The sequence below is a fragment of the Vitis vinifera genome, chromosome 13 (genome assembly GCF_030704535.1).
Source record: "Vitis vinifera cultivar Pinot Noir 40024 chromosome 13, ASM3070453v1".
In the NCBI taxonomy this organism is placed as follows: Eukaryota; Viridiplantae; Streptophyta; class Magnoliopsida; order Vitales; family Vitaceae; genus Vitis; species Vitis vinifera.
The window spans coordinates 29,801,087-29,827,500 of record NC_081817.1 but is presented as its reverse complement, the minus strand read 5'-3'; the positions used below and the strand labels follow the sequence as shown (position 1 = coordinate 29,827,500).

Here is a 26,414-nt window from a genome sequence, read left to right as displayed (position 1 = left end):
CAAACCCCAAACCCCAAACCCCAAACCCCAAACCCGAAACCCTAAACCCGAAACACTAAGCCCGAAACCCGAAACCCGAAACCCAAAACCCGAAACCCTAAACCCCAAACCCCAAACCCCAAACCCCAAACCCCAAACCCCAAACCCCAAACCCCAAACCCCAAACTCTAAACCCTCAACCCTAAACCCTCAACCCTAAACCCTAAACCCTCAACCCTAAACCCTCAACCCTCAACCCTCAACCCTAAACCCTCAACCCTCAACCCTAAACCCTCAACCCTAAACCCTCAACCCTCAACCCTCAACCCTCAACCCTAAACCCTCAACCCTAAACCCTCAACCCTAAACCCTAAACCCTAAACCCCAAACCCGAAACCCCAAACCCCAAACCCCAAACCCCAAGCCCCAAACCCCAAACACTAAACTCTCAACCCTCAACGCTCAACCCCAAACCCTAAACCCTAAACCCTCAACCTTCAACCCTAAACCATAAACCATAAACCCTCAACCTTAAACCCTAAACCCTCAACTCTAAACCCTGAACTCCTGCAAAATATGTAGGAGTGAATGATTGAAAGGGAACCCTGTAAAATAGGGATTTTATTCTTAAATCCTACAGTCCCTCCTCAAGTTAGGAAATAGATATGAATCATTGCCAACTTGGATATTAAGTCTTCGAATTTGACACGTGGAAAAGCCTTTGTAATGATATCAACAACTTGGAGGCTTTTTGGAGTGTGAGTCAACTTGATTGTTCCTTGTTTGACCTTTTTTTTTTATGAAGTGACAATTAAGTTTCAAGTTAAACCTTAAACCCTAAATCCTAAACCTAAACTCATAATCTAAACCTAAATCCTAAACTTTAAACCCTAAATAATATTTTTAAGGAAAAAGGTAAAGAAAAAAGAAACACTAGAATTATAAGTATTATGGGAAGCCACACTTTTAGTTAGTCAAAATATAATTTCTAACGCTATTCAAATTTAGTAGGAAGAAAATATGGGTAGTTTTAGTATGTTTTTCTTTATTTTCATTTGTTTTTTATTTCCTTTTAAATATAAAGTTTTCTAGCTTTAATATTAATGGCTACACGGAGAAAGGGCAGCTTGGATCATCAAACTGCATGCAATAGTTAGCTAGTCTGGGCTCTATTTCTCATTTTATTTTATTTTTTCTTTTCTATTATCCCCTAGGTATTTCAATAACTATAACTAAAAGTAGTTAATGACAATGAGCATCATATATTTTATTCTTCTGAGGATTGAGAGAAAACTTAGAACAGTCTCTCACCGAAATCAATAGAGTTCATTTCCTTGGAACAGTCTCTCACCGAAATCAATAGAGTTCATTTCTATTGATTAATTACCGTCTTTATTGCCCATTCATTTGATCCCTTGGTTAATTTCTCCGTATGATATGGTTCTCCCAAACACTCTAGTAGGTTTCAGGTTGTGGTGCAAGAGCGTTGTTTTTCCATTCCTTTATGGTGGGAGCTGTCCCCTCGGGTTTCAGTGGTGGAACCGCGCAGAGGTGCCTGAAAGGTTGGGGGTGACTTAAGAGTATGCATTACGCGCACGGGTGAGAGTGGATTTGATCCCTTTCTCCGAGGAAAAAGAAGTAGCCTGCGTGTCGCACAAGGAGCGGTTTGGGAGAGCCGTTAATGTGACGCGGCTCTGTTATTCTGTACTGAGGAGAGGTGGTTCAGAGCCACGGCTTGAAAAGATGGAGATGGGCCTCTCTTGGGGAAAGGGAAAAGTGTGAAGGAGCCGCTTTCAAGGGCTAGCGGCCAGGATCTGATGTTGGGCCAAGCTAAAGGGATGGGCTTTTATTACATTCGACAGGGAGGAATGAGACGGATCGTTGAACAGGGCTCAAGGAACTTTAGTGGGCTCAGAGGGCTTGCTTAAGGTGATGAAAGGCAGAGGTATGGGCCCGCCCTTAAAGGAAGTGGGATTTTGTTCTGGACCATCAGATTCCCCTGTTCTTTCTAGGGATGCTGTGATTACGCAGGGGGAGGGATTGGATTTACGGACAGATGGTGATCCGCTTCAGGTTAAACTTCGCCATTCCCCTTGTCTTATTTCCGAGGAGGATATGAGGCTTGCTCTTGAGTTGCGAACCCCAGACGCTTCTGAAGCCTTGAGTCCGGGCGCCACGAATGACGCGTTGATGGAGGAGGCCGCTCGCTTTCCAGGTCAGAACTCCACTTTCTCCTCTTTTGGGGGGCGTGGGATCTTCTCCATCTTCTTTGCCCTCAGGTGTTAAAGCCGCGGGACCCTTAGTATGTTGGGAGGATCCGGGTGGTTTTTCGGTGGATGGTGATGTTCTCGAGCCAGGGCCTTTGCGTATTGTTCAGTTAGATGGCTAGGAGGTACAGAGGCCAACCCACCTAGTGAATTTTGGGGGTAAAGTCACGGAAGGTGTGGTTGAGGATGCCTTCTCCGACGATGCTTTTGGAAAACTGCTCTCGTTCAGTAGATTCGTGGGGTTGCCGCTGGAAGGCTTGAGAATGATATCTTGACACTGTTACGGGGACTGGAGTGTAGAAAAGGTGGCAAAGATACTGCTCCCGGAGTAAAAAAGACTTTTTTCCTCAGGTCCAGATTTAGAGAGAGTTGAAGCTAGAGTGCTCCATTAATTACGGGTCCTCTCCAGTTCAGGAAAAAGGCGTTGAAAAAATGTTGGGGAGTCTTCGAGGTGTATTGACGTTAATTAGAATCCTCCATTGACATAATGATAAGGATAAAAGGAAGGCAGTGAAGGCCTTTTTAAGATCGCAAAGGGCAGACCTAGTTTGTTTGCAGGAGACAAAAAAGCAAGCTCATGTCGGTTTTGGTAGTGAGAAGTCTGGGATCAGGAAGATTTATGAAATGGGGAAGTGTGTACTCCAGAGGGCAGGCAGTGGGTATTTTAGTCTTCTAGGATAGCAGAGTGTTGAGCTTCTGGAGATGGAAATAGGGGAGTACTATATCTCGTGTCAGTTCAAAAATTGTGATGATAATTTCATTTGGGTGTTTTCCGGAGTTTATGGGCCAATCAGTAAGTCTGGGAGAGAAGCGCTGTGGTCAGATATTGGGGATATTAGGGGATTGTGGAATGATCCTTGGTGCATTAGTGGAGACTTCAATGTGGTCAGATTGCCCAGGGAAAGGACAAACTGTCTGAGGATGTCTCCGGCAATGAGGCGTCTTTCAGAGGTAATTGACGAGTTGCAGTAGAGGGGTTTGCCTCTGGGGGCTCCTTCACTTGGTGTGGTCGTTTCTTAGTCTCAGAAGACTGGGAGTCCCTTCTGCGGCCTATTTCAGTGTCTGTTGCCCAAACCCACTTCTGATCATGCTCCTATTTTGCTGGATGGAGGAGGGATCACAAGCAGAAAAACTCCCTTGCACTTTGAAAATATGTGGCTGAAAGTGTAGGGGTTCAAACACTTGTCAGGAATTGGTGGACGGGCTATAATTTCAGGGGATCCTGCAGTCATATTCTTGCTAGTAAATTGAAGGCTCTCAATCGGATTGGTTTTTGGAAGGCCAAAGAAAAAGACTGTGGTCTCTCTTCAGAGGAATCTGAGGCTAGAAGATGCGCAGTGGAGGACTTCAGCAAGTGGGCAGACATGGAAGAGATCTCTTGGAGGCAAAAGTCAAGAGAATTGTGGTTGAAAGAAGGCGATAAAAACTCAAAAGTTCATTCATAAGATGGCTAATGCCGGAGAAGAAGGAATTTTTTGTCTTCTGGTATGGTGGATGGTAGAAAGTTGACCGAGGAGGCTGAGATAATGTAGGAGGTGGTTAACGCTTTTCAGAATATGTTGTCAGAAACTGGGACCAGAGGCTGAGAATTATTGGGTTGCCTTTCTCCTCTTTGGATAGTGATGAGGTGGCACTCCTTGAGGTTGCTTTTTCTGAGGAAGAGATCCAGACTGCACCCTTTGAGTGGGGATAAAGCCCTCACTCTCTAGTTTGAGTGGGGATAAAGCACCTGGACTGGATGGGTTCATTTTGTTTTTTTTGGGCAATTTTGTTGGGATATAGTCAAACATGAAGTGATGGACTTTTTCATTGAATTTCATAAGGCTACTTTGAGAGAAGTTTAAACTTCACCTTTATTGTTTTCATATCTAAGGAAGGGGAAGAGATGTTTTGAAGGATTTTGGCCCTATAAGCTTGGTGGGGAGCCTTTACAAGCTTTTATCTAAAGTTTTGGCACATAGATTGAAAAGAGTGGTGGGGAAAGTGATTTCAAATTTCCAACATGCCTTTGTTGAAGGTAGGCAAATGTTGAATGCAGTTCTTATAGCAAATGAAGCCTTAGACTCAAGACTAAAAAGTGGAAAGGGTGGAATTATTTGCAAGATGGTCATTGAAAAAGCTTATGATAATGTGAATTGGGTTTCTTAATAGCAATCATGGAAAAGATGTGGTTTGGGGTTAAGTGGGTACGTTGGATGAGGTGGGTGTATTTCTTCAGCTCGTTTCTCGATTTTGTTTAATGGATCCCCAATAGGCTTTTTCCATAGTTTTAGAGGCCTATGACAGAGAGATCCTCTTTCTCCTTTCCTCTTCATTTCAGCAATGGAGGTGCTTTCCTGTATATTGAACGGGGCTTTACAAGGAGGCATTCTAGAGGGTTTCCTGGCTAGTGGGAGAGGAGGCGAGGGTGTGTCAGTGTCTCATTTTTTATTTGCTGACGATACCTTAGTTTTTTGTGAAGCAAGCAAGGAGCATGTGGAGGTCTTGAGTTTGGTGTTCATGTGGTTTGAAGCGGCATCCGGGTTAAAAATCAACCTAGACAAAAACGAGTTGATTCCAATGGGGGTAGTTCCTAATTTTAGCTTGTGGTCTTTTTTTTATTTCATTGATTGGTTGGAATGTAAGGGGGTGACTTTTTTCTTTTTGGCCTTATCGCCTTGTATACATCATGTATACTTTCAGGTCTACTTCTTTAGGCTTTCTTAATTTAATTGTTTTTACTTATCCCAAAAAAAAAAAGTGTCTAATTCATTTATTGTTCATGTGGTTCTCTATTTCATTGTTTTAACATTGATCATGGATGGCAATTGCACCATGTGACATTGACAAAAAGAAATATACAAGTAAAAATTTCATTTCTTTTCTCATTAATTTTTTTTAGTTCTTGTCCTCAATCAAACAATCACTCACTCAATTCCACAGGTACAATTTGAAGGCAACAATCAGTAGATTATCATCTCAACTCTAAAAAAGTGGAGGAAAAAAATAAAAGAATTACATTTTGAATACTCATTCACTCACTCTCACTCATAAGAAAAAATAGAAAATAAAAAGAATAGTAATTAATTACAATATCATTCTTTCAATTACTATATTTCTTTCTGTGAATTTATAGGAAAATCAAAATTTTCAATCTGTTGGCTGCAAGAGGAAATGGAAATCAGATCTCTGACGAAGGAGGGGTGGAGGATCCACGTAGGATAGGTTGATGTCGATCAAGGATCGTGACATCTCTTCCATAGAGAAAGGTATCCTGTGAATTTTTTTTTTTCAGAAACTGTATCAATGAATGTTGCTTTTCTATCAACAAGAATGAATTATTGGGGGAGATTTAAGTTAATTACCGAGAATCAACATCCAACAAGAATGAATTATTGGGCATGTTTATGGAATCTTCTGTCATTAGCACTCTCATCTTGCCGATTACCTGAGGTCCCAAAAAATAAATGATGTATAAATAAGCTCCCAATTTGTCATTATTTCCATTTTTCTGGATGTTAATTATATAAAATTAGCAAGAAAAGAATTAGATGTCATATGTTCAATTGGTACAAGAATCTTTTAAAACAATTCATCTAATTAACATGGTCGTGTATATGACAGATGAGGCACTTCTCCTGTCATCATCAATAGAGTTTCATCTATTATTAATCAATTAATTGGATCTTATGTTCATATTAGTCCATTTTTATTTATCCAATTACCTACAGGACAGGCTGATCATAAACTTCACACACATAAGTCATCTTGAATGCTATGTATATTGATTTTATTTGAATCTACGGTAGAGTCATGTATACTATTATAAAATCACGGATCTCTTAAACAAAATAAATTAGATTCAAACTTTTCTTTCTCACCAGTTATATATGACATCCTTAATGAGTTAACCTGTTTATATTTGAAAATAGGCCAACCACTTTGAATATGTAGTGCAATCAAAAGATCATGGGCCAGTACTTCATTGTAGAATTCTCCTTAACTAAATTGACATAAGTTGTTTGGCCAAGAAAAAGGTAAAGGAAAAAAACTTAAATTCCATAATAAATTAGTATTAGGAATCATGAAAACATGAAAATGTATGCTATAGTTGGAGCTAGTACTAAAGTAACTCCTAGTCTGTTTTTTCCTTTTTCAGGGTTTCAGATTATTTTTGTTTTGCTTGAGTTGTATTCTTTGCTATCAAGAAATTCTAAGTGGTTAAAAACTATGGTAAACACAACTCTATAACTCAATAAAGCCTTAATCCCAATTACTTGTGGTTGGCTGCCAACCTCTTCTCTAATCATTTTCCTTCTGAAGTTATGGGTCTATATGCAAGTTCTAACTTAAGGTTGAGCTAGTAATGGTATAAGGAAGTAGCTCAAGTAATTGGAACTACACCAGCCACAACTTTAAAACTTATCTTTACAACTCCATTCTAATGCATGTGCAGTTCACATGCAAAGTAACAATCACAGACTGCAGAGGCCCATGAATCATAGTTGCATAAGGGGTTTGACTAATTAGCAAAAAAACCATAGCTAATGATAAGAGGTTGTACTTTGTTTTTTAGAATCAAATCTGTTGGAAGTAGCACTCATAAATTGTGATCCAGAATTTTTTCCCTTCCCCTCCACTACTATCAATAAATATTCAGAATAGTGGATTAAGATGCAGGATTATATTAATAAATTGCAATATGGAAGAGCACTTACATCTGGAGATAGTCCATGGGTGCCATATTTGTCATCCCAAAACATGGTTCCAATGCGATATATTTGTGGAATGCTTAACATCTGGAAAGGGAAAAGAAAGAGTTGAAGGTTGATAGTGTGAAGTTCTGTATCTTTTAAATTTCTGTTCAAATAGACTTCTACATTAAGCTGTGATGTTTATGTGCTGTTTAACTATCTAAACTGAAGAACTGGTAAGTTACCGGGCAGAGTTCATTTGTGATGTCATCCAAAAATTTCTGAGGTTTTTGATGCAAAACCTGCATATATTAAGCATTTCTGAATTTATTCTGAACTCTTGCCATTAGAAAATTCAGTGGCTTAGTGACCCAGGTTTAAACCAAACGTACCAGAAACCCTACTGCTTGTCTTATGTGTTGGAGTTCATCCCATGATGATCCAGCAAACTGTACAATAGTTGAAAATGTATTATTTCTTCTTGCCTTCTCATTTTTACTGGCAAACAATAATTTCAAGACAGTTTATATGGATGATGTTCTTACCTCGTCCTTTGCTTTAAAGCACCACTGTTCCAATTCCTGCAAACCAGCCTTTACGTATTCTCCATTGCTAAATGAACAACATTCCCGGCGAAGTAGTAAACTGCAAAATTAGTCATGGTTGGAACTTTGGTGAGTCACTTGTTTTTGGAAATTTTAATTGTTTCTTTTCTGATAAATTTTGTGCATTAAATGGAGTTGAAACAGATAGGAATTGCATACCTGTTAAAAAGCTGAACATTTATGAATGAGAATACCTGACTGAAGATTTTCCTTGTTATCATAGAAGGGACCTGAAGATTGCAGAAGTTAACCCACAAACATTGGTGATCTCTTCTTTCAACCATTAATCAGCCCAAAGCAGAGAGGAAAGAAAATTCATGCTCACATGGTTCTCAGACATTATTCCCAAGGTATGATCCAGGCTATTGACAATATTTTGCCAGTGTATGTTTGATGCTTGCTGTTTTGCAACTATATTTGAATGGATATTTTTGGATGACCCTCTTATTGATCTGGCCCTTGTGGATCTGGGTGCCTACAAATGGCATTTTTGAAGGTATTGTTATGGTCAGGTGCAAGCTCTGTTGTTTTTTTTAAAACTGTGAAATTCTTCTTCATATAACGCTTATGTAAAATGCTTACCTGTATGCACAAGTTCAAAAATGGACTAATCTCTTTCTTTAAGCTATCACGAATCATCCCATATATTTTTTCAAGATATGCAGTTAAATGTTGCTTAAACAGTAAGGCAGGGTACTTGGGTTCCACTTTTGAGTGCGTGTTTGGCTTTCCCACCATTCCACTGTACCCACTTGAAACTCCCATAGGAAATGAAGATGAGCGGAGACCCTGATAATGTAGTTTTAGTATTTCTCTCACATGCATCTTTAGATGTCAAAAATTTTACTTGAAAGAGCTTACTTGTGCCATTCTACCGAACAAAGTGGTGGGTGAATTTCGGCTACGAAATGAAGTCACATTAGGTGTATTGCTTGCCTTGAGTGTACTTTGTACAAGGAACAGAAGGGTTGAAGTTGTCGAGAGCCAATATGCTAGATTACTGATGCTTTCCTGACTCTTTCAGGGCAGAATAAGGCAAATTTAATTCACATGTTGAATTGAATTGATCTCTTGCAAGGATTTGCACAACTAGTCACCAACTGATCAGATTTGAAATGGCATAAGAATACTACCTCTATAGATGAACGGATTGTGTGGATAATCCTATCAAATATATTTGTCTTCTCTGCTTCAAAGGATCTCCACTGAAGAAGTGCTTTGTACACAATACAGGCAGCAACAGGCCTGTTCTTGTCAAATCGCTTGTCTTCCATGAGACACTTTATTAGTACATCATGGTTTTCCTGGTTATTAGGAAAGAAAAAGAAATGAATATGTACTTGACAGTTATTAGACATTTCAAACAAACCAATCTTATTGGACTGAATCATTTGCTTTCTTTAATCTTTCAACCATATACCTGTTGCCTGTCTGTCAGGGATCGTTGTTTAGTTAGGATTGGGGCAAAAGGCACCAACTCCTGCAAACAATATTCATTATTTAAGGCATAAATAACATATATCTAGTTATCTATTGATCACTGTTCTTTTCTGGAAGAATAATTGATAAAGAAATTTCACTATACTTTTGTTGTTTGGAGCTCTTCTTCCATTTTATGTCCATTATCAAAACTCTGCACCACTATAGAAGGTTAGAGACAAATACAATAGCAATGTCATCAAAAAGGGTCATTCAAACCTAATGCACCTTCACTTGTGGTGGAACCCTTTCAAGAGCGGCTACTTGCTCTATGCTTGTTGGCTGGTTGCGGAGAACCTCATTCTCTGACTCTAAATTTGCAATCTTATCCTTGAGGCTGGACAGAAAGGGCAGATCATTTGTATTTGTGTGATGATAATTTTTCTTCTTGACAAAAAACCTAATAACCTTTCAGCTCTGGTTTACAGCTTTGTTCCATAAGTTCATGTTACCAAATGGTAATTTATACCACCAACTCAGTCCAATCCTGTGGGACTGTTGATTAAAAAAATATAGTTTTGCTTTATTTTAGTTTGTTGCTTTTATCTATGGACAATACTGCCACCAGTTCATAGCTAGCTGTCATGTGCTTACTATAATGAAAGAGTGTTTTTCCGTAGCTTTCCTACAAAAAAAAAATGACTTCATGCATTTAATTTTTCCTCTCTTTTTCAACACACATATGAATTAACTCAAATCTGTTGATTTTCTAGCCAGGTGAAATATGTTTTTTATTTACTTTTCCCTACATTGTTTTTTAACTTTTCCCTAGTTCTTACATTTTCATTTCTTCAAAGAGGTCCTCATTTGTTGATGCAACCAAAGCCTGCTGCCGTAGAACCTGGTTCTCTGCTTCGAGGTTGGACAAGTTCAATTCTAATCTGTAAGTGAGCATAGAAGAGTTATTTGAATCTATTAGTGATATATGAATATCTGTGAATAGTTCTTATTTAACTACCTTTCAATAGTCTCTTGAAGTTGTGACGTCCTCGTGAATGACTCTTCTGCTTCTTTAAGCCTTGCTGTGTTCTCCTTTTGTGCTTCACAATACTTTTGCTCAAATTCCGCAACCATCTTTTTCAGCTCGCTTACCTCACCCTACATATCCAAAATTTATTTGGGTAACCTGTCACCTTCATGATTTTCAAATAATATATGTACATGCACATTTTATGTCTACTATAAAATTTATGAAGATTGACCTGCTGATTATATTTTAATTGTCATATAATCTGCTAGAGTTCGTAATGTAATTGAATAAGATAAAAACTAGTTATTTTAGTTGGTCTGTCAGAATCAACCTATTGTGGAGCTAGTTTATTGTCGTCCATTTAATTTATTATAAATAAAAACATATAATTTGTAGATTATAAAAGTTGGAAACATATGATATCAAAATGATAGGAAATCATCCATTAAGTTTGTTTCCACTTCTTGGAAGAAATAAATTTCTTGAAATTCTAAATCTCAAATGTTATATGAAATATCTATCATTATTTACTAGTGTTGATATTCTGTCTCTACATGCCATAAGGATTAGTAAATAAGCTTCATTGTATGGTTATGGTATATAAGCTCTAAGATATGTCTGCCAATCATTAGAATCCACCTGTTAGAAAGGCTTCATGATACAAATAGATATTAGCCACTACAATGATGTGTTTTTCCATATCTTCACTAAGGAGTAATATACAAGAAGAATAAGGGGATTCATAAGATGGATATTATGGGGGTTTATCTTAGGACCATGATAAGGATGATTGGGTAGCCCTCTTGTTTGATGAGGAGGTCTATTTGACCATTTGTGATCTTGGAGAATAAGGTCCCTTTGGTTTTACCATGGGATTGTGGAAATTTTTATTATTTGGATCTTCTAAGAAAAGTTTGAATGCAACTTTTTTCTTGTTCCGAAAATTTTGTGGAATGGAGCATATTAACGACTTTAAGCCAAAGTGTAATGGGGTTTATATATGAATTCTTACCTAAGGTTCTTGCTCTCTTCAAGTTTCCATTTCTTTCTTGTTTTAATTTGTCATTGGCATCTGCATTCAGTTCTATCTAGAGAAGCTCCAAAAGGATTCCTGTAGGGATGGGGAATGATGGTCAGAAATGTCATTTGATCAAATTGCCATACTGTTTTCAACCCTAAGGAGGTAGAGGAACTGGGATAAGAAATTTGCAGTTTCTTAACAAAGCTTTATTGTTTAAATGGTTTTGGAGAATTGTGGAAGAACGACACAAATTGTGGAGCAGAGTGGTGGCTAACAAGTTTGCTGTCTTTGAAGAAGAGTAATGCTCTAAGGGGGGTATGATTCCTATGGGCAAGAAGCTTTATGCTGCTCTTTGGAAGGATGGGATGTCTTCCATGGTTTGACTACTATTCTGGCTGGGAATGGTAAGAGAAATAGGTTCTGTACCGATTCATGGTGTGGGGAGATAACACTTAAGGACTATCTTCTAGGTCTTTTCTCCTTGTCTGGGTAGGAATGCTTGTTTGCTGATTACTGGAGTTTGGAAGGGGTTCAAAGGCATTTCAATCCAAGTTCCCATAGAGTTTTCCGTGAATTGGAGCTAAAGGGGCAGTAACCTTCATGGTTAGCATCCACATGTGCAGCATCAGGAAGGGAAGTGAGGACTTTTGAAAGTGCTCCTAGAGAGGATGTTTTCTGTAAAATCTTTCTTCAATGTGCTGTTTCTAGGCTTCCTTTCTGTTTTAGTAATCTTAAGTGTGATCCTTTAGTCCTTTGAAGGCAGGTCTTTTCACTTGAAAAGCTGAGGGAAGATTTTCACCATCTATTATATTACATTATGTGTAGAGGAAAGATTTTGGTTAATGGATTTTTTTTGTGCAGTCAGAATGTGGCAAGTCAGCTGTCCATGTTTTTTCAATTCTGAGGTGAATCATTCCCTATGGTCCGTGCTTTTATCCACCTTCGGAATCTCTTGGGTGAAAGGGTTCTCTGTATGGGTTCTCTAGTGAGTTTGTATGGCAGCTTTGTAGTCCAGGGAAAGAAGGAAATGTGGTAAACCATGCCCCTGTGCTTATTTTGGTTTATTCAGAAGGGGCAGAATCAGCATATTCTGAAGGGATGGAGCTTTTTGGAGTTAAGATTGAAAGATGAAGAAGAAAGCTTGCTTTTCTGGATTTCATTGACAGGCGGTTCTTACCTTAGGGCCTTGCTTCAGGTTGTTGTATAATCCATCCACCCAAGCACCCCCAAAGAATCTCCTACCTTCCTTCATATTATGTGTATGACCTAAGCTTACCAGCTGTAGGGAGATGCTAACTTTGTGTTACATCTCCCATAAAGTTGAGGTAGATTGGGGTGCTTCACCTCAACCTTCTTCTCCTCAAGGTTGAGATGAAGGGTCCATGCCAAGATAATAGGGGTGGGTTTATCTCTTAATCGATCACAAGAGTTCACTTATTTTCTTATTGCACCTTTTGAGGCCTTAGGTACAACATCATGACATTAGTATACCTGCTCAAGTTGGAAGCAGGGCATAGTGTTAACCCAGCCTTTCCACCATGGAGCAATTGTGATAGGTTTAAGAGGACTGATTGGGTACTTAGAGCTAAAGTCATTCCAAGGCAGGAGTAAACCAGGAAGATCCAAGCTAAGATGAATCTAAAGGTCATTCCTAGATGTTATCACTTATTTCTCCTCTAAGAAAAGGAAACAAGAAAAAACCCTAGGCGTGGAAATAGATGCCTTTGGCAGAAAGTCCTGACCATTGAAGTGCAGTTATAGAGGTTGAATTATCTTCTTACTCTTTAGGTCCTCTTAGGTGTAACCAAGGATCAAAATATCCGTGATTAGATTTTACAAAAATTTTGGGAAATACCAAAATTATAGGACAAACATCTAGAAAAAAAATATCGATGGAAAGGAAATTAATCAGAATCATAGAACTAGTAGGAAAAACTCCAAAAAAATGATGAAACAAACAATAATACACATATTGAAGTTGCTTTAATAAAAAATAATAATATATATGATAAAACTTGTGATGTTGGACAATATTATATAATACTTGTTAATACTAAAATAATGATTTGTCTATCTAGTTTGGATAAAGAAATGATAATATATTTATGATATTTATTTTAAAATGTTTATAATTTTATTTACAAGTGTATATTTCTCTTATAATTAGTATGGAAAAGATGTTAAAAAAAAAATATTAAGAAGATAAACATGGTGGTTTTTATAGTTTAAGTGGTTCGTTTAATATAATTTGAAAATAAGGTAATTAAGATTTATTTATTTACTCAAGTTTTATTTTGTTTTATTTTTTATACAGTATTTTTTTGTATGAATATAAAATTAAGATTTAGGATATCCAAATAGGTTATATATTTTATATGTGAATATATTAATAACTCAAAGATGAGTAGGTTGAAAATGTCTACCTCCACCCTCTTTTAAAATTTTTAATCCTGCAACATGACTCGTGACCATTTTCTAGCCAAAATCTCAATGATGAATTCGCCGAAATTCTAGAAGTTGCCCATAATTCCAGAAAATTTCCAATAAATTGATGAAAAATCAGGAAAATCCATATATATTGGCAAAAAATTGTCAAAATTCGGTAGCATATGTAAATGCTGGCCAAAATGCGAATTTTCAGTGACATTTTAATCAGGACTTCCTGTTGGCCCATTCTTTCCACCATGGAGCCATAGTAATTAAGGGCTCTAACTTGCTAGTTAGAGCTAGAAGCTTTTTGAGGCAGGAGTAAACTAGGAAGAGCCCAAGCTATCAAGTCATTCATGAATATTTGCAGTTCTCTTTCTCCTAAATGAAGGAAAATCAGAAACTCCAAAACATATGGAAAGAGATGCCTTTGGAAGAAAGTGACAACAGTAGAGTGTCATTATTATCATCACCCTCAAAAGTGTAAATTTGTCACCTTTCATAAAAAGGTCTCAACCTCATCCATGGGATTTCGATACTGATTCTTTATATGAATAATATTTTTAATCTAAATCCCAAAGAGATGTATAATCATGGATAAACATGATTCATATGTAAAGGAATCAAATGAAAATTTCTTTGTTGACTATAAAACCATACACAATTAATAACCACTTTTGGCTAAAAGTACAAAACCCTAATTCTTCATATAAAATATTGTGTTTGTCTATATGACTGTTGCTTTACACCTACCTACCACACATCGCACATGCAATACATGTGCTTGAGAACTAACTGTTTAAAAAAGGAAGAGAGGAAATTGGTGTTGAAGCCCTAAAAGTAGGAGATCCTTGTTTTTATATCAAGTAGAAGTGTGACGTTACACTCTACACCTACCAACACACACACATGTGGATGGGTGTGTTTGTTTATTGGAGTGTAGATTTATGCATACACAAACACCCATGCACAGCAATATGTGGATAGGTGTGTTTGTCTCTATTTTCTGACAATTCTTTAACTACTAGGGAGGTTTTTCTCATATGAGTAACCTATGACACATTTAATAACATCTCTAAGACCATAATTAATTGACTTATTCCAAGCCAAAAGCTATTTTTTAAGCTCAGCAATAACCTCTGGATGTGTTTGGGTAATTCTACTAAAAGAGCTTTTGGTTTGAAAAAGAAATTAACATGGAAGCAAGGACAGCATCGGTTGTCATGTAGGTCCTACTTATGTGGGAAACTGTTTTATGTTTAATATAACCTCTGTAACACCAAGACTGCCTCTTTAAAATTGTGATATTTTAGGACTTCAAGAAAAAGCCAAAAGCAAGAAGCTATCTCGAACAAGGTTTATTCCTTTTTCTACCAATTTCCATAAATTCTTGGTATAGTACTTGTATTTTTAGATTTTCAAAAAATTTAATTTATTTTTTGTTTTATGTGGTTTTATATACTATTACTAAAAAAATAAATTAATAGATTCTTTAAATCACTTTGTTTTATGTAATTTTTGGACCTTTCTGCTTTTGGTTTCTTTCTGTGCAACAATAATTAGACCTTCTATGTCATGCATGCTCAATAATCTCTATAGTACAATGATAGCTTAGGCTATCTGGATGCACATGTGCGTGACCGTTCAAAATGCTCCTAGCTCTTGAAGCCTAGCTCAAGGGGCAAGGGATTGTGATGAGGATATCGGAGGTTCGAGGTTCTACTCCCATTAGAACCAAAAAGAAAGTGCTCCTAAATGTAGGACATGGATGTGATTTGTTATGAAATATGCAAGAAATAGGTTGTTACTTGTTACCTCGAGTTCCTCATTTTGATTTTTCAGTAGATCCATCTTGGTGTTGTCTACGACTGGCACCTCTTTGAGCACTGGTGGAGCTTGTTCAATAGCAATCTTTGCTGCTTCTTTCTCTCTGATAATTGCTGCATGGGCTTCTTCTAGTTGCACTTGCATTTCAAGTAGAGCATTTTGCAGCTTGGAAATTTCTTGCCCTTTTGCTTCTTCAACATCGATCTACATGAAAACCATTGTCTTTTCCTCATAAATTTTAGTGGGCCACATTCACTGAATTACAAACCCATCTTCAGAGTGCTTTTTTTTAATAAAAAAATAAAAAAATTTCCCATTTATTTATTTTTATTTTTAAAATAAATTTTCAAAATGTGTCTTGATTTATATGGAATTCATAACAAACTGGTTTAAACTTTGTTGTAAGTCTACTGTGACTCATACTTCAATGAAACTTCCCCTAGTTGAGGTTGAATTTGGAACCTATGGGTTAAAGGCTTGTGGGCAGGGGTGAGCATGGGATGGGGCAGTTAATCAGAATGTGCTATAATTATTAGGAGATGTGCTTGCCTTGCCTGGCTCAACCTTGGGCTTATATTTTCAGGCCCAAATAAGGTCTTAAAAGTGGAAAAAAATTAATTTAATGCTGACTAAATATAAAATATACAAAAATTATATTAATTCATGATGTAAAAATAAGTACTAATGAATTGTCAATCAGATATTTGGATGGACCTAGGAATCTTGGCCAGCCTGGTCCTACAGGCATCGTGACTACCTCCTCCCAGGACCATCCAAGCATTGACCTGGGACAGTGAAATGGGTTGGTAACTCAGCCCATGATCACCCCACTTTTGGGTACTTATACTGGATTAATTCAGCATCAAGTAGGAAGATGACTCTTTGACTGAGCAGCCCTCCACAAAGAAACTCAGATGTGTTCTAATACCTTCATCAAATTTTTTAGTTTTACTGCTTCCAGATAGGTTGACCAAGCACATGACAATATACCCTCTGCACTTTTCAGATTCTATTCACTGTGCATGTTAACTTTGAATGATATTATGCTATTAGTTTGTTACTGTTTGTTGATAGAGAATATACCCTCAAGTGCTTTTCAAATTCTAGTCGCCATGTTAGCTCTTCAACACGCTTCTCTAGCTTGTCCTTTGCTTCTTTTAGTGCTCCTGTTTCTCTTGCAGCCTGCATCAGGTTCAGGGTTTTCTTAAATTTACAGATGTATTTACCCCTATAAAATATTGTCTTATAGGAAATTTTGATATTGAGAATTGGAGGGGAACTGCAACCTATGGTTGTATAGGGAAGAAAATCTCACCATCCTGAGCTTTCTAAGCTCCTTCCTGGCTGCCCTTCCTCTCCATAGACATTGAAGTGTAAGAGTTGCCTTCTTCTGTTGATTATAGGCAGAAAAAGCTTGGAATCCTCGCCATTGAGTCTGCAAGGAATCAAGTATTGATTTAGTTATTAATAACAAGTTGAAAGATAAACGTTCCTGAATAAATTCATATTGCAAGTTAGACCTTCTTCACTTGATCTGCTTAAAATTTTTCTAGTCATTTATGAAATTCCTTATTCTGTCCTGAAATTCTCTCAAACAAGCAATATCTAAATATACTCCATATAATTCCATACTTCCTAAAAGTGCAAATGTTTCACACATTTCTATTCCAAATAATTATAGAACAACATGCATTCTATCTTGTAAACTTTAATTGCTTTTCCTATCTCAAATTCATTATTATGTTTTTGTAATACGTCCCAAATTTTCCTAATAATAGTAATACTGAAGATTTTCACTAAGAATCCCTAATTAAATTTCAGATAACCAAATTAATCATTTCTCAGCTTGATTGAATTTCTACCTGAATTAGGGTTGCAGCCTTGGTTCTTCTTCTGTATCTGAATTCATTTCGGGCTGCCATTGCTCTCAATCCAGTTTGAATCGCCATTGCTGATGCCTGTAGGTTTGTATAATTTCGCCTTGCTGTGTGAGCGCGTACATTTTTCTGTACACAGACTGAAGCAGCTTCCCTCCTCATACTTTCATACAGCTTACGTGCAAGTTGTGCTGTATAAGGTATAGCAAGAGAAACATTGTCATTTCCACTTCTTGGCAAAATGGTCGTTAAGGCTGGTGATAATAAGTTGAGTTCAGGTTTCCAAATCTATTGATCAGACTTCTTCTGTTTATAATTGAGGTGGAAAACTGTTTGACTTGAACCTGACAGATTTACTAAAAGCAATAGACCAGCCTAATTACATAGACCTCTGAGATAGGTTGCAACATAAGACCACTTCTCAACCTCATATATGTTAGAATTACCATAATAAATATTTGACAAGAACTCTATGGATGGTTTTGGGTTGATAGCATCCAGGAACCTAACCTGCATATAACTATCTTTGAAAATCTAGATTCCCCATTCCCAAATATTGCCATGCAACTCTAAGCATCTGGAAAGCATCAATATTTTTGGGTAGATTTATTGTTCTCGGTGAGAATTTTCCAGCTCTACTAGATATCTCATCTTTGTTTTCTATATTATTGGTGCAACATAAATGTTTCTTAGGGAAAGGGTAACCTCTCCAGAGTTTCTGCATATGAATTGTAGCCCTTCGTTGTCTAATGAACTCTTTTCTGGTGAGATGTGTTTGGATTTGCCTCTGGATGCGTCTTGCAGCATTAGCTAAAACTTCAGTTCTTCGTGCATCTAATTCAGCCATCTGCCCAGCTCTAAGAAACACTTTTGTTTTCCCAATCTGAAATGACACATTATGGTGGAAAGCTCTTACAGTCTTCAGTACAAGTTATCTTCAGAAATTCATGGACAGGGATTCCAATTGTTTTCTATGCCATCATTATTTCCATGTTTACACATACCTGATAGCCCTTTAAGCCCATTCTATCACAGATGGCAATACATGCTGATTTCTCATCGGCTCTGCACAGGAGAAAGAACTTAGAAAAATTGTATTTACAGGATTTTAAATAGTGCTTTTAGCTATTGAGAGCTGCTAGCATGAGATTTATTTTTCATTTTATTTTAGTTCTAGCTTGAACTGCAAAATTGCATTAGAGTTCTGCATGTGTGTGTCCATCCATCGAATTGGGCATGTATTCACAATGCTAGTTTTGAGCTTCTAAGCCGTGTCTTCCACCAGTGTAGAAAGGTAAAAATGTGGAAAGGAAAACTGACGTAAAGGAGAATTCTAATAGTTTGCATTCATACCCATCTAGAACATCTGGAGCTAACATTCCAAAACGGTCAAAGAACTCATCAAATGTCCTTTTTGTTGGATACCCAGCACAACTTATCCTGATTGCCTCTAGTACTCCCTGTCAAATACTCAAATTCCAGTGGAAACAAATGTTAAACAGGAGCAAATCTTAAAGTAGTGTCAGAAGTGCAACTCACTGGCGAGGAAAGGGAAGAATTTAGCTTACCCCACATCTTAACTGGTTTAAGACATTGAAGTTCTCAAATATCGCAGGCTTCAAAACTGCATTGGGCTTTACACATCTGATGTAATGTGGTTCTGTGGTGCTCAAGGTTTCCATTAAAGCTTGTAGTTGTTGCTGCATTTGATTTTGAATGCAAGAGCAAGTTAGAGTCAGGAGTTCTGAGAATCAAATACAGTCCTTCTATGGAAATACTGCATACCTTGAAGCGGGTACCAATGGAAGAGAACTTTGATTGCTTTGATGCTTCCTCAGATAATAGAGGGAAGAGATTTGCAACAAAAGGGCACTTGGAGGCATTTAGTAAAGCTTGGTGTTCTGCTACAACGTAATCCTTGTTTTTGTCAAGGAACTGGTCAGCTTGGTATATAACCTGTGAAACCAAAAGCCTTGTATTGAGCTACCAACTATTTTAGCATTAGTATCCGAGATAATAAGTGGAACTGAAAGTTCTGCTTACATCCCCTGCATAATGATTGATTGTGAAATCTGTTCGGGCAAGTTTGGGCTTGCTGAAGCGCTTATGTCCTTTATATGTCTGATACATCTTTTGTGCAAATGTCTCATGGGTTGACTTAGGAAACATACTGCAAAGAAAGTGACTCCATTCTGTAATTCACACATTTTTACAATTGATGACTTGTGGGTTTTGTTTTCTAATTGAGTTTTCTCTTTACATGCAGGAGGTATGGCCCACAGTGCAATATGGTGTATATGGTATTTAAATTTTAAGTAGCTGAGTGTAGGTCATTCACTTTGTAGTGGGTGATATCTTTCAATAAACTGAGATGTTTACTATATTGCATGAGAGATGAAATACATACCAGGCTTCATCAAGAAGTGCAATTATGCCTCCTGGTTTCTGCATGAGAAGACATGATTTTCCCTTAATTCTTAATAATAGCCAAGTGATACGGTCCTTGAGACAAAAATAGTTGGTACCTTCTCAATCAGATCTAAAACATCTTGGTTATCTATGAATTCTACATAGCTCCAGTTGATTTCCTCTCGTTTGTACTCTTCTTGCTCCATCTTAAATACATGCTGCAGGAAAAGATGTTTTTTTTCTTTGTTAACTGCATACAAAAAATATTGCAGTACATAGAGTGTGAACTATATATAAAAAGATGTTTTTTTTTTTTTCAATTTTTAAAATTTTATTTAAGCATATGTAAAAGTATAGCAGTATATAGGGACACTGTAAACTGTATCTGTAGATCTCATTCTTACCTGATTAAAATGCTGTTGCAACTTCTCATTTGTCAGGTTGATACATAGCTGCTCAAAACTACCAGATAAAGAATAAATTATTAGTCTTCGGGTTTAGAGGTAAAAATTGTTTACTTGTTCAGACTATCTGATGTACTATGATGTACCTGTTGATCTTGAAGCTCTCAAAGCCATAAATATCAAGAACTCCAATTATGCTTGTTGCATTGGGATCCTGGCCGATAGAACTGTTTATCTTATCGACAATCCTGCACCAATTCATAATAATGTATACATTGAAATCAGGTTAGGGGTAGAAAATGCACTCAGAAACCTAGAGGGCCTTGGATATAGAGAAGGTCTGAAAAATTCATGGACTTCTGGTACATTTACTGGTATCATGTTCCCAAGCCACAGCAACTCAACTCTATTGGAAGTTGGCTTAACTAGGCTTAAGTAGGCAAATATTCCAAATTCTCTCTCTTCAGTTTCTTTGATAAGTAACATTTTTGATAAGAAGGGTGCAATATGGGAAGTAGATTTCAAACAATAGTGGATAGAATTTTAGGAGATGCATTGGAAATATTAAGGCTTTGACCATCTCCAGAAAGTGATCATTTTTCACTCTACAAAGTTTTTATTTCTTAAATTGAAAAAGGACGACTCTTGGTCCTTTAGGAATCACTCTGAAATCACCAGTTTTCTTTGCTCAAGATTACATATGTACTTTCCAAAGCTTAAATGCTCTCTAAAGGAAAAATGACACTTCCCTACCTTAAGGTTTACCTTGATCACACTTTGCCTCTTGTGATTTCAAAGCATGCATGCAGCTCTATCTTAGTGCCATCTCCTGGGAGATGATAACATTAAGAATTCTTATTGAAGGGGTTAGTTTGGTTAGCTTACCAATCAAATAGTCTGGAGTATACTGTCTTTGCCAAGGCATCACGACTAAAGACAGCTAAATCTGGATCCAGTGGTTTTGTGATGTTTCCATCAGGGGTTACTATGACACGCTGGCACAGTGAGTCCTCCAATGCCTTCTCATCACACCTGAATAGAAGCATATTGCGAGACATAATGAATACATAATTAAAAGCTAGCAATGAAAACTCCTTTAGGTGGGCTAACTAGATTAGAGTTCAAACATGAGTAGCTCTGCAGCTGTTCGAAGATGGTAAAGTGCTTTCTCATCCTTCAGTTTGGAAGAATCGGCTTCCTTCCCTTTGATGAACCCAATGTTTCCGAGATGCAGAATTGCAGCTACCACACGGAATATGGCATCCTACAAAAGGACAATCTCACTATGGTAATTTTAATTGTGGATAATGGGTCTGCAATTAATTTTCTTGTTTCTTAATGATGCCACAGGGTCAATACCTGCTCATCTTGACTGATCCCTACAACATCCATGGCATTTCTGGTTTCCAGATACTCTCTTGCATCATTTACATTTGCAACTTCATAACAGTTAGTTTGGTTTAGATAGTGGAATGATCTTGGGTCCCCTAACTTGAATTTCTTGACATCCTGAAAGGGAATACTTCAGTCAGCTAGCTGTCTGTATACTTGATAGTATATAAGTTGGTGGTGTGTGAGATGAAATTTGAATGCATGAAGTCACCTCTGGTGGTGCTGCACAGAGCATGTAAAAGCAATGATAGTTCCTTTCTGGGTCAGAGACTTGGCAAACACGTGACCTTTCGAGAAGATATGTACGAACTGCAGCCCCAGAGATTTTCCCATGCTTATCAAATTGGATCTCGACAAATTTACCAAAACGACTGAAGCAGCCATGCAGTCATGTGAACTTTCCTGTAAGTCCAACAAAAAAAGAAAGAGAGAAAATAGAAAGGATATCTAGTTCACCTGGAATTGTTGTTTTTCACAGTTTTGGCATTCCCAAATGCTTCCAAGACTGGGTTGGACTGAAGAAATAGAAACATAACATTTGATTGAATCCATAGAATCACATGATATAAATGAAGTTATTTTAACATACCTCCAAAACTTGTTGTTCTACTGTTCTTCCCTCAGTACCTGATCTGCCCCCCATGAATGCAAGGTATCTCATGAGCATTTTTGTTGTCTCTGTTTTACCAGCTCCACTCTCTCCACTAACCAATATGGATTGGCTTTTCTGTTCATTTATCATTGCCCTGGTATATGAAATTAATAAACTAGCATTATTTAATTGGATTATGCATGCTAGATGACATGATTTTCTCTTTATCCAATTGTTTATGCATCATAGAAGTACCTGTAGCAAGTATCTGCAACAGCAAAGAGATGTGGACTAAGCTCTCCAAAAGCAGCGCCTTTGTATTGCCCCATCATGTGGATGTCATACAAGTGTGGCAGTCTTTGAAAGGGATTCACCGCTATTAGAATGTTCCCCGTGTAAGTCTGCTTATGTCAGGATTGGTTATTAGATTTCTAGTTTTCTATTCATCCACGTTCTTTAGAATTTATAAAATTACCAAATAATTTTAAGTGCATAAACAGTGTTAATTGTGTAGATGTAACTCACATATATCTCATTGAGAGCAAAGCGAGAAGCAAGGTTGTGTAGGACTCCTGGTTCATGGAGGTAAGCTAATTTGGTCATGTCATCGACCCCAGCAGGCGGTGCTTCTGTGTCTTTTGGGTATATGTTTGAAATATCTGCAACTATCTGATTGATGAAGAAGCTAACTTTCAGCCTTTTTGTTTTCTGTTTTTCTTTTTTCTTTTGCTAGTATTTTGAGATTAGAGCAAAACTATCATAAACATAGGAGTCAATTTGAATGCATCATAGTTTTCCTCATATAAACACACATGGATCTCTATTTTTTCATAATTTTGGAAACAGAAATCAGTGTAGGTTAGAAGTGAATGACTTCTTGTCTCATTAGACAAAACAAGGATTATCATCGTCAACTACAGTTCTTCATTTTTCTCTGAAGGAAAACCTAACATTTTCAGTTTTTTGTCCTATCAGAACTGTGATTTCCATTTCCAAAATTCAAAAAAATAGTATTATCCCCTTCAAACAAGATATTTGCAGTCATCTAATTCTCTTCTATATGTTGACTAGGTGTCAGTTCATTAGTTCTGTATTCAAACTCTCCACTATCTATTGGGCATGCTAATTAATAACTCCAATTGGGGTGTTAACCTGTGGTGTCACGTACACACACGACTTCTGATGATATGTCTAACTAGATAGCATTCATTATGTTTTAATTGAGTAAAATTTGTCCTTTGGATTCAAAATTTTCTTTCCATTTTGTTTACTGTTAATGTTGTGATATATATTTTCAAATGCATGTGATATTCTTATCTGCAATATGAACCAAATGAAACATATTCATTGCTAGATCATATATCCAGATCCTTTCCAATATTATTGGATGTAATATTAGCTTACAGTTTTCCCATCTGTAGTAACTATTGTTGCATTTCTGCCTTCAATTCCTATCACCTCTCCATCAATCCATGCCGCATCAGGATCCTCAGCCCACGCATGTGACCCAACTATGATGTTTACAGGAGTTCCCTTGATCATCCAAAAAAACAAAAATAAAATAAAAAATGAATAAAGATAATGAATGTTCTTGCAGACTGACCAGAAGCGGATAAAAAATGAACGTAAATCCATGATGAGGAAGCTTACCATAACTTCCAATCTATAAGATCATCAAAACCAGAATGGAAACGAGCATAAAATGAGTTGAAAATCTATATGATCTTCAACATCAGAATAGAAATGGAGAAATGCAGATGGGGAGAGGGAGGGAGGAACGGGGATAGAGAGAGAAAGAGAGAGATGTGTGGTATTCTTAAGGAATGCTCGGGCGGTGGATTTGCTGAAATTGAAAGTAGAAAAGAATGTTGAAAAAGAATGTTTCAAAGGAATCGGAAAGCAGAGGAAATGCAGGTGCTGGCTACTCAAAAAGCAAAAGGAAGAGCAGCCAGCCCTCACGTCTCTCCCCCACACTGTCAAACTTTTTTTGCTCATTCCACATAGGATGCTGACTTGGCACCAGAAGAACCCCCCTTAAGTCGGTCACTTGTGTGGGTCAATTGCTTCAGCCACAAGGAGAATCCCCTCCGAGCCAGTTGATACAGAGTATGGTTTTTTATTTTTATGCTTATTGGTGGCTGTGGACCCATTGCTTTGCCATGGTCAGGTCATTTTGTTCCCAATTATAATTATGGTGTCCATTAGCAAGCACAATGGTAGTAGTAACTTTAGTTGGATTAGTTTTAAAATTGAAAAGCAAGCCTGTTTTGAACAGTTGTTAGGCTAGCTTTCTCTTAAATCAATAGAATTAAAGATGGCTAGTCATCATCTGCTATGTGAAATGACTTAAAAAAGGAATGTCCCAACTGAATGACTATGTTCAGCGTGACTAAACTTTGCTTTTGTTGTATTAAATTGGGATGGGCGAGAAATGATATGGCTGAAAAGCAATGTTGAAATGCTACCGACGATCATTGAACATGTTACCATTTTGTGGACGGTGAAGTTTGAGTCCCACCTGTGGCATCACAGCGATGTGGAGCACACATTCTAGTTTGGTAGCTTTTAAAATCCTTGGCCGACTAGTGCTGTGCTGTGGGGTGGTCTGGCTTTTTGGACGGTGGAGACGAAAAATCTTTCCTCAGATGCCGGTGCGGTTGGCCGTTGTGGGACCAGTAAAAGCCCTCTCTTGCTGGCTTTCCAACCAAGCTCTCTGACCTTTTCCTTTTGCTTGTTATTTTTAAATTGAATCGATTATTGATAATCATTACTATTCTATTCATGCTTATTTATTAAGGCAGAAGGGAGGGAAATAACCTGCACTGCATGTGGCCATTAAACATAAATCCATGTTGCCTCTGAACACATTTTGACACCGTGGCTGAGCTCATATATAAGTTGCCTCTCTGCTGCTGCCGATGAGTTATGCGCTACCCTCTGTCATGTTCCCACTGGCAAATTCTGAGGTCATCTGTACTAGGCGAAGCAGGACTATGGTCAGGCCTTTTCCCCTTTTTATTTCCATTCTTTACTTTTGGACATGGTAAAACTTCCTCCTTTTAAAGCTATTTGTGGATGTAAACCATAGATATGTTTATTTGTATCCACAATTCCTTTTTCTTCTTAGTTATGGTTTAGTTTTTGATAGACTCGAGTCTATGTTTGGGTCAAGGTTGGTAATTCTCAGTTGATGACGATGCAAATTTGATTGTGGAGGTACATGACGGATTATTCTGTTGAGATCAGAAAAGACACGGCTGCAAATGCATAGAGCAAAATTGTGTGCAAGGTACTGCGCATTTGCACGAAGATTGTTCCAACAATACTTGCTCGCATGCAAAACATGTACAAGAAAACCTAGAGAAAAAGTAGAGGCCATTTTGTGAATTCTTGCTAGCAAACAAACATACGCAAAGGACTTGCGAATATCTGTAAAAAGGTCCATGGAGCAAATTTTAGTTAATTAATAAGATTTTAGCTGATGCTATTATGTTTGTGTTGTTATAGAGTGTAGCCATAAATAGAGTTTCATCACCCCGTTTGTAATTAATTATGTGAAGAACTCATGCGTAATTGAGAGAATTCTAGTTTTTGAAAGGATAATCCAAATCTTGTGTGAGCTTAAAACAATTTCATCCAAGATTCAGTCAACATGAATGTAACACAGAGATACAGTGGATGATTCAAAATGGGTGCGTGAATTAGTTACTTTTCATTGTTGAGATTGAAGGCATGTGTATTGGACATAGTATGAATTAGTTACTTTTCATTGTTGAGATTTCAGGCTTAATTTGTGCTACCACCCTAATTGTGGATCTAATATTGATCTTGAGTTTAAAAAAGAAAAAGAAAAAGAAAAAAACAACTGTTAAAAGATTGTGAAGGATGCTAAGGAATACTTTTATCCACCAAGATAGATGAGGATTATTCATGCATTAAACGAGAGGTTAGAGGCTTGTGAGGGTAATGAGAACCAAAGCAAAGAAAATGGAAGTGATGCACAAGCAAGAGAGGGAAGTAAAGCACCTTTTGGAGGAGATAAAGTGCGTCCAATAAAGTTCAAGGCATATCAGATATGAAGACAAGCTAAGGAAGAAAGGATGCAAAATATACCTTGAAAGATTAAAAAAACTTAAGCAAGAGTCTCAATTCAAAATTTACATGTCATTTTGAATTAAGAAGTTCCAATTTCGAATTCAACTCATGGGCATTCCAAAGTTCACTTACAAATTTGAAATCAATTTCATTTTGAATTTACCCTGATTTTGACATTAGGGGTTGTTTTGGTATTCTAAGTTTCATTTTAATTCCAATTCACTCTCCAAGACATCAACACAATTCAAAATCAATTGGAAACATTTAGAAATTATTTAGTATTTTTATTGTGGGGGCATTATCCCACGCGTCCACCCGCGAGTACTTCCACACGTCTGACCACGTGGCATCGTCCCAGTTAGGCCACATGTCACTTCTCTCACCACTGCTCGAACAA

At 37.3% G+C, this 26,414-nt stretch overlaps 1 protein-coding gene and 1 long non-coding RNA gene across 5 annotated transcripts; one reads left to right on the top strand and one right to left on the bottom strand.

The window, feature by feature from the left end:
- Nucleotides 1-5,084: 5,084 nt before the first annotated feature.
- Nucleotides 5,085-23,687, bottom strand: LOC100266530 (myosin-12). Of its 2 annotated transcripts, XM_059742325.1 has the most exons (40): nt 23,573-23,687; nt 23,327-23,455; nt 22,448-22,591; nt 22,178-22,323; nt 21,920-22,076; nt 21,787-21,845; nt 21,542-21,701; nt 21,298-21,447; nt 21,066-21,202; nt 20,824-20,970; nt 20,085-20,186; nt 19,939-19,996; nt 19,651-19,752; nt 19,533-19,570; nt 19,169-19,295; nt 18,911-19,081; nt 18,694-18,825; nt 18,479-18,585; nt 18,130-18,190; nt 17,831-18,008; nt 17,111-17,316; nt 16,564-16,683; nt 16,332-16,430; nt 15,237-15,452; nt 9,962-10,101; nt 9,783-9,884; nt 9,232-9,340; nt 9,110-9,157; nt 8,945-9,004; nt 8,658-8,828; nt 8,386-8,541; nt 8,107-8,313; nt 7,850-7,999; nt 7,684-7,754; nt 7,465-7,564; nt 7,312-7,368; nt 7,165-7,221; nt 6,944-7,024; nt 5,591-5,673; nt 5,085-5,499 (listed from the first exon to the last, which is right to left on the bottom strand). In XM_059742325.1, the coding sequence occupies exons 1-40, from the start codon at nt 23,573-23,575 to the stop codon at nt 5,376-5,378; spliced, it is 4,665 nt and encodes a 1,554-aa protein (XP_059598308.1). In that variant the 5' UTR covers nt 23,576-23,687; the 3' UTR covers nt 5,085-5,375. The 2 variants fall into 2 exon arrangements, with proteins under 2 accessions (XP_059598308.1, XP_010659613.1); XM_010661311.3 differs by having other exon boundaries at nt 23,327-23,575.
- Nucleotides 5,386-25,525, top strand: LOC104881352 (uncharacterized). 3 transcript variants are annotated; one of them, XR_009467534.1, is made up of 4 exons: nt 5,386-5,494; nt 7,751-9,886; nt 19,392-22,317; nt 22,437-25,525. It is a non-coding gene; the product is annotated as an uncharacterized LOC104881352 (long non-coding RNA). The 3 variants fall into 3 exon arrangements; XR_009467533.1 differs by having other exon boundaries at nt 5,390-5,494; nt 7,748-9,886; XR_009467532.1 differs by lacking the exon at nt 5,386-5,494 and adding an exon at nt 7,501-7,593 and having other exon boundaries at nt 7,748-9,886.
- The last annotated feature ends 889 nt before the right edge of the window (nt 25,526-26,414 follow it).

What these genes read in the sequence shown, in the direction of transcription:
- LOC100266530 (XM_010661311.3), bottom strand. Translation starts at nt 23,575, where the DNA reads ATGGTAAGCTTCCTCATCATGGATTTACGTTCATTTTTTATCCGCTTC. An exon ending in GAGAGCTTCAAGATCAACAG is followed by an intron (nt 19,997 to 20,084) that starts GTACATCATAGT and finishes TTTATCTGGTAG; the next exon opens with TTTTGAGCAGCTATGTATCA. An exon ending in TTGTTGGATGTTGATTCTCG is followed by an intron (nt 5,500 to 5,590) that starts GTAATTAACTTA and finishes AAAAATTCACAG; the next exon opens with GATACCTTTCTCTATGGAAG.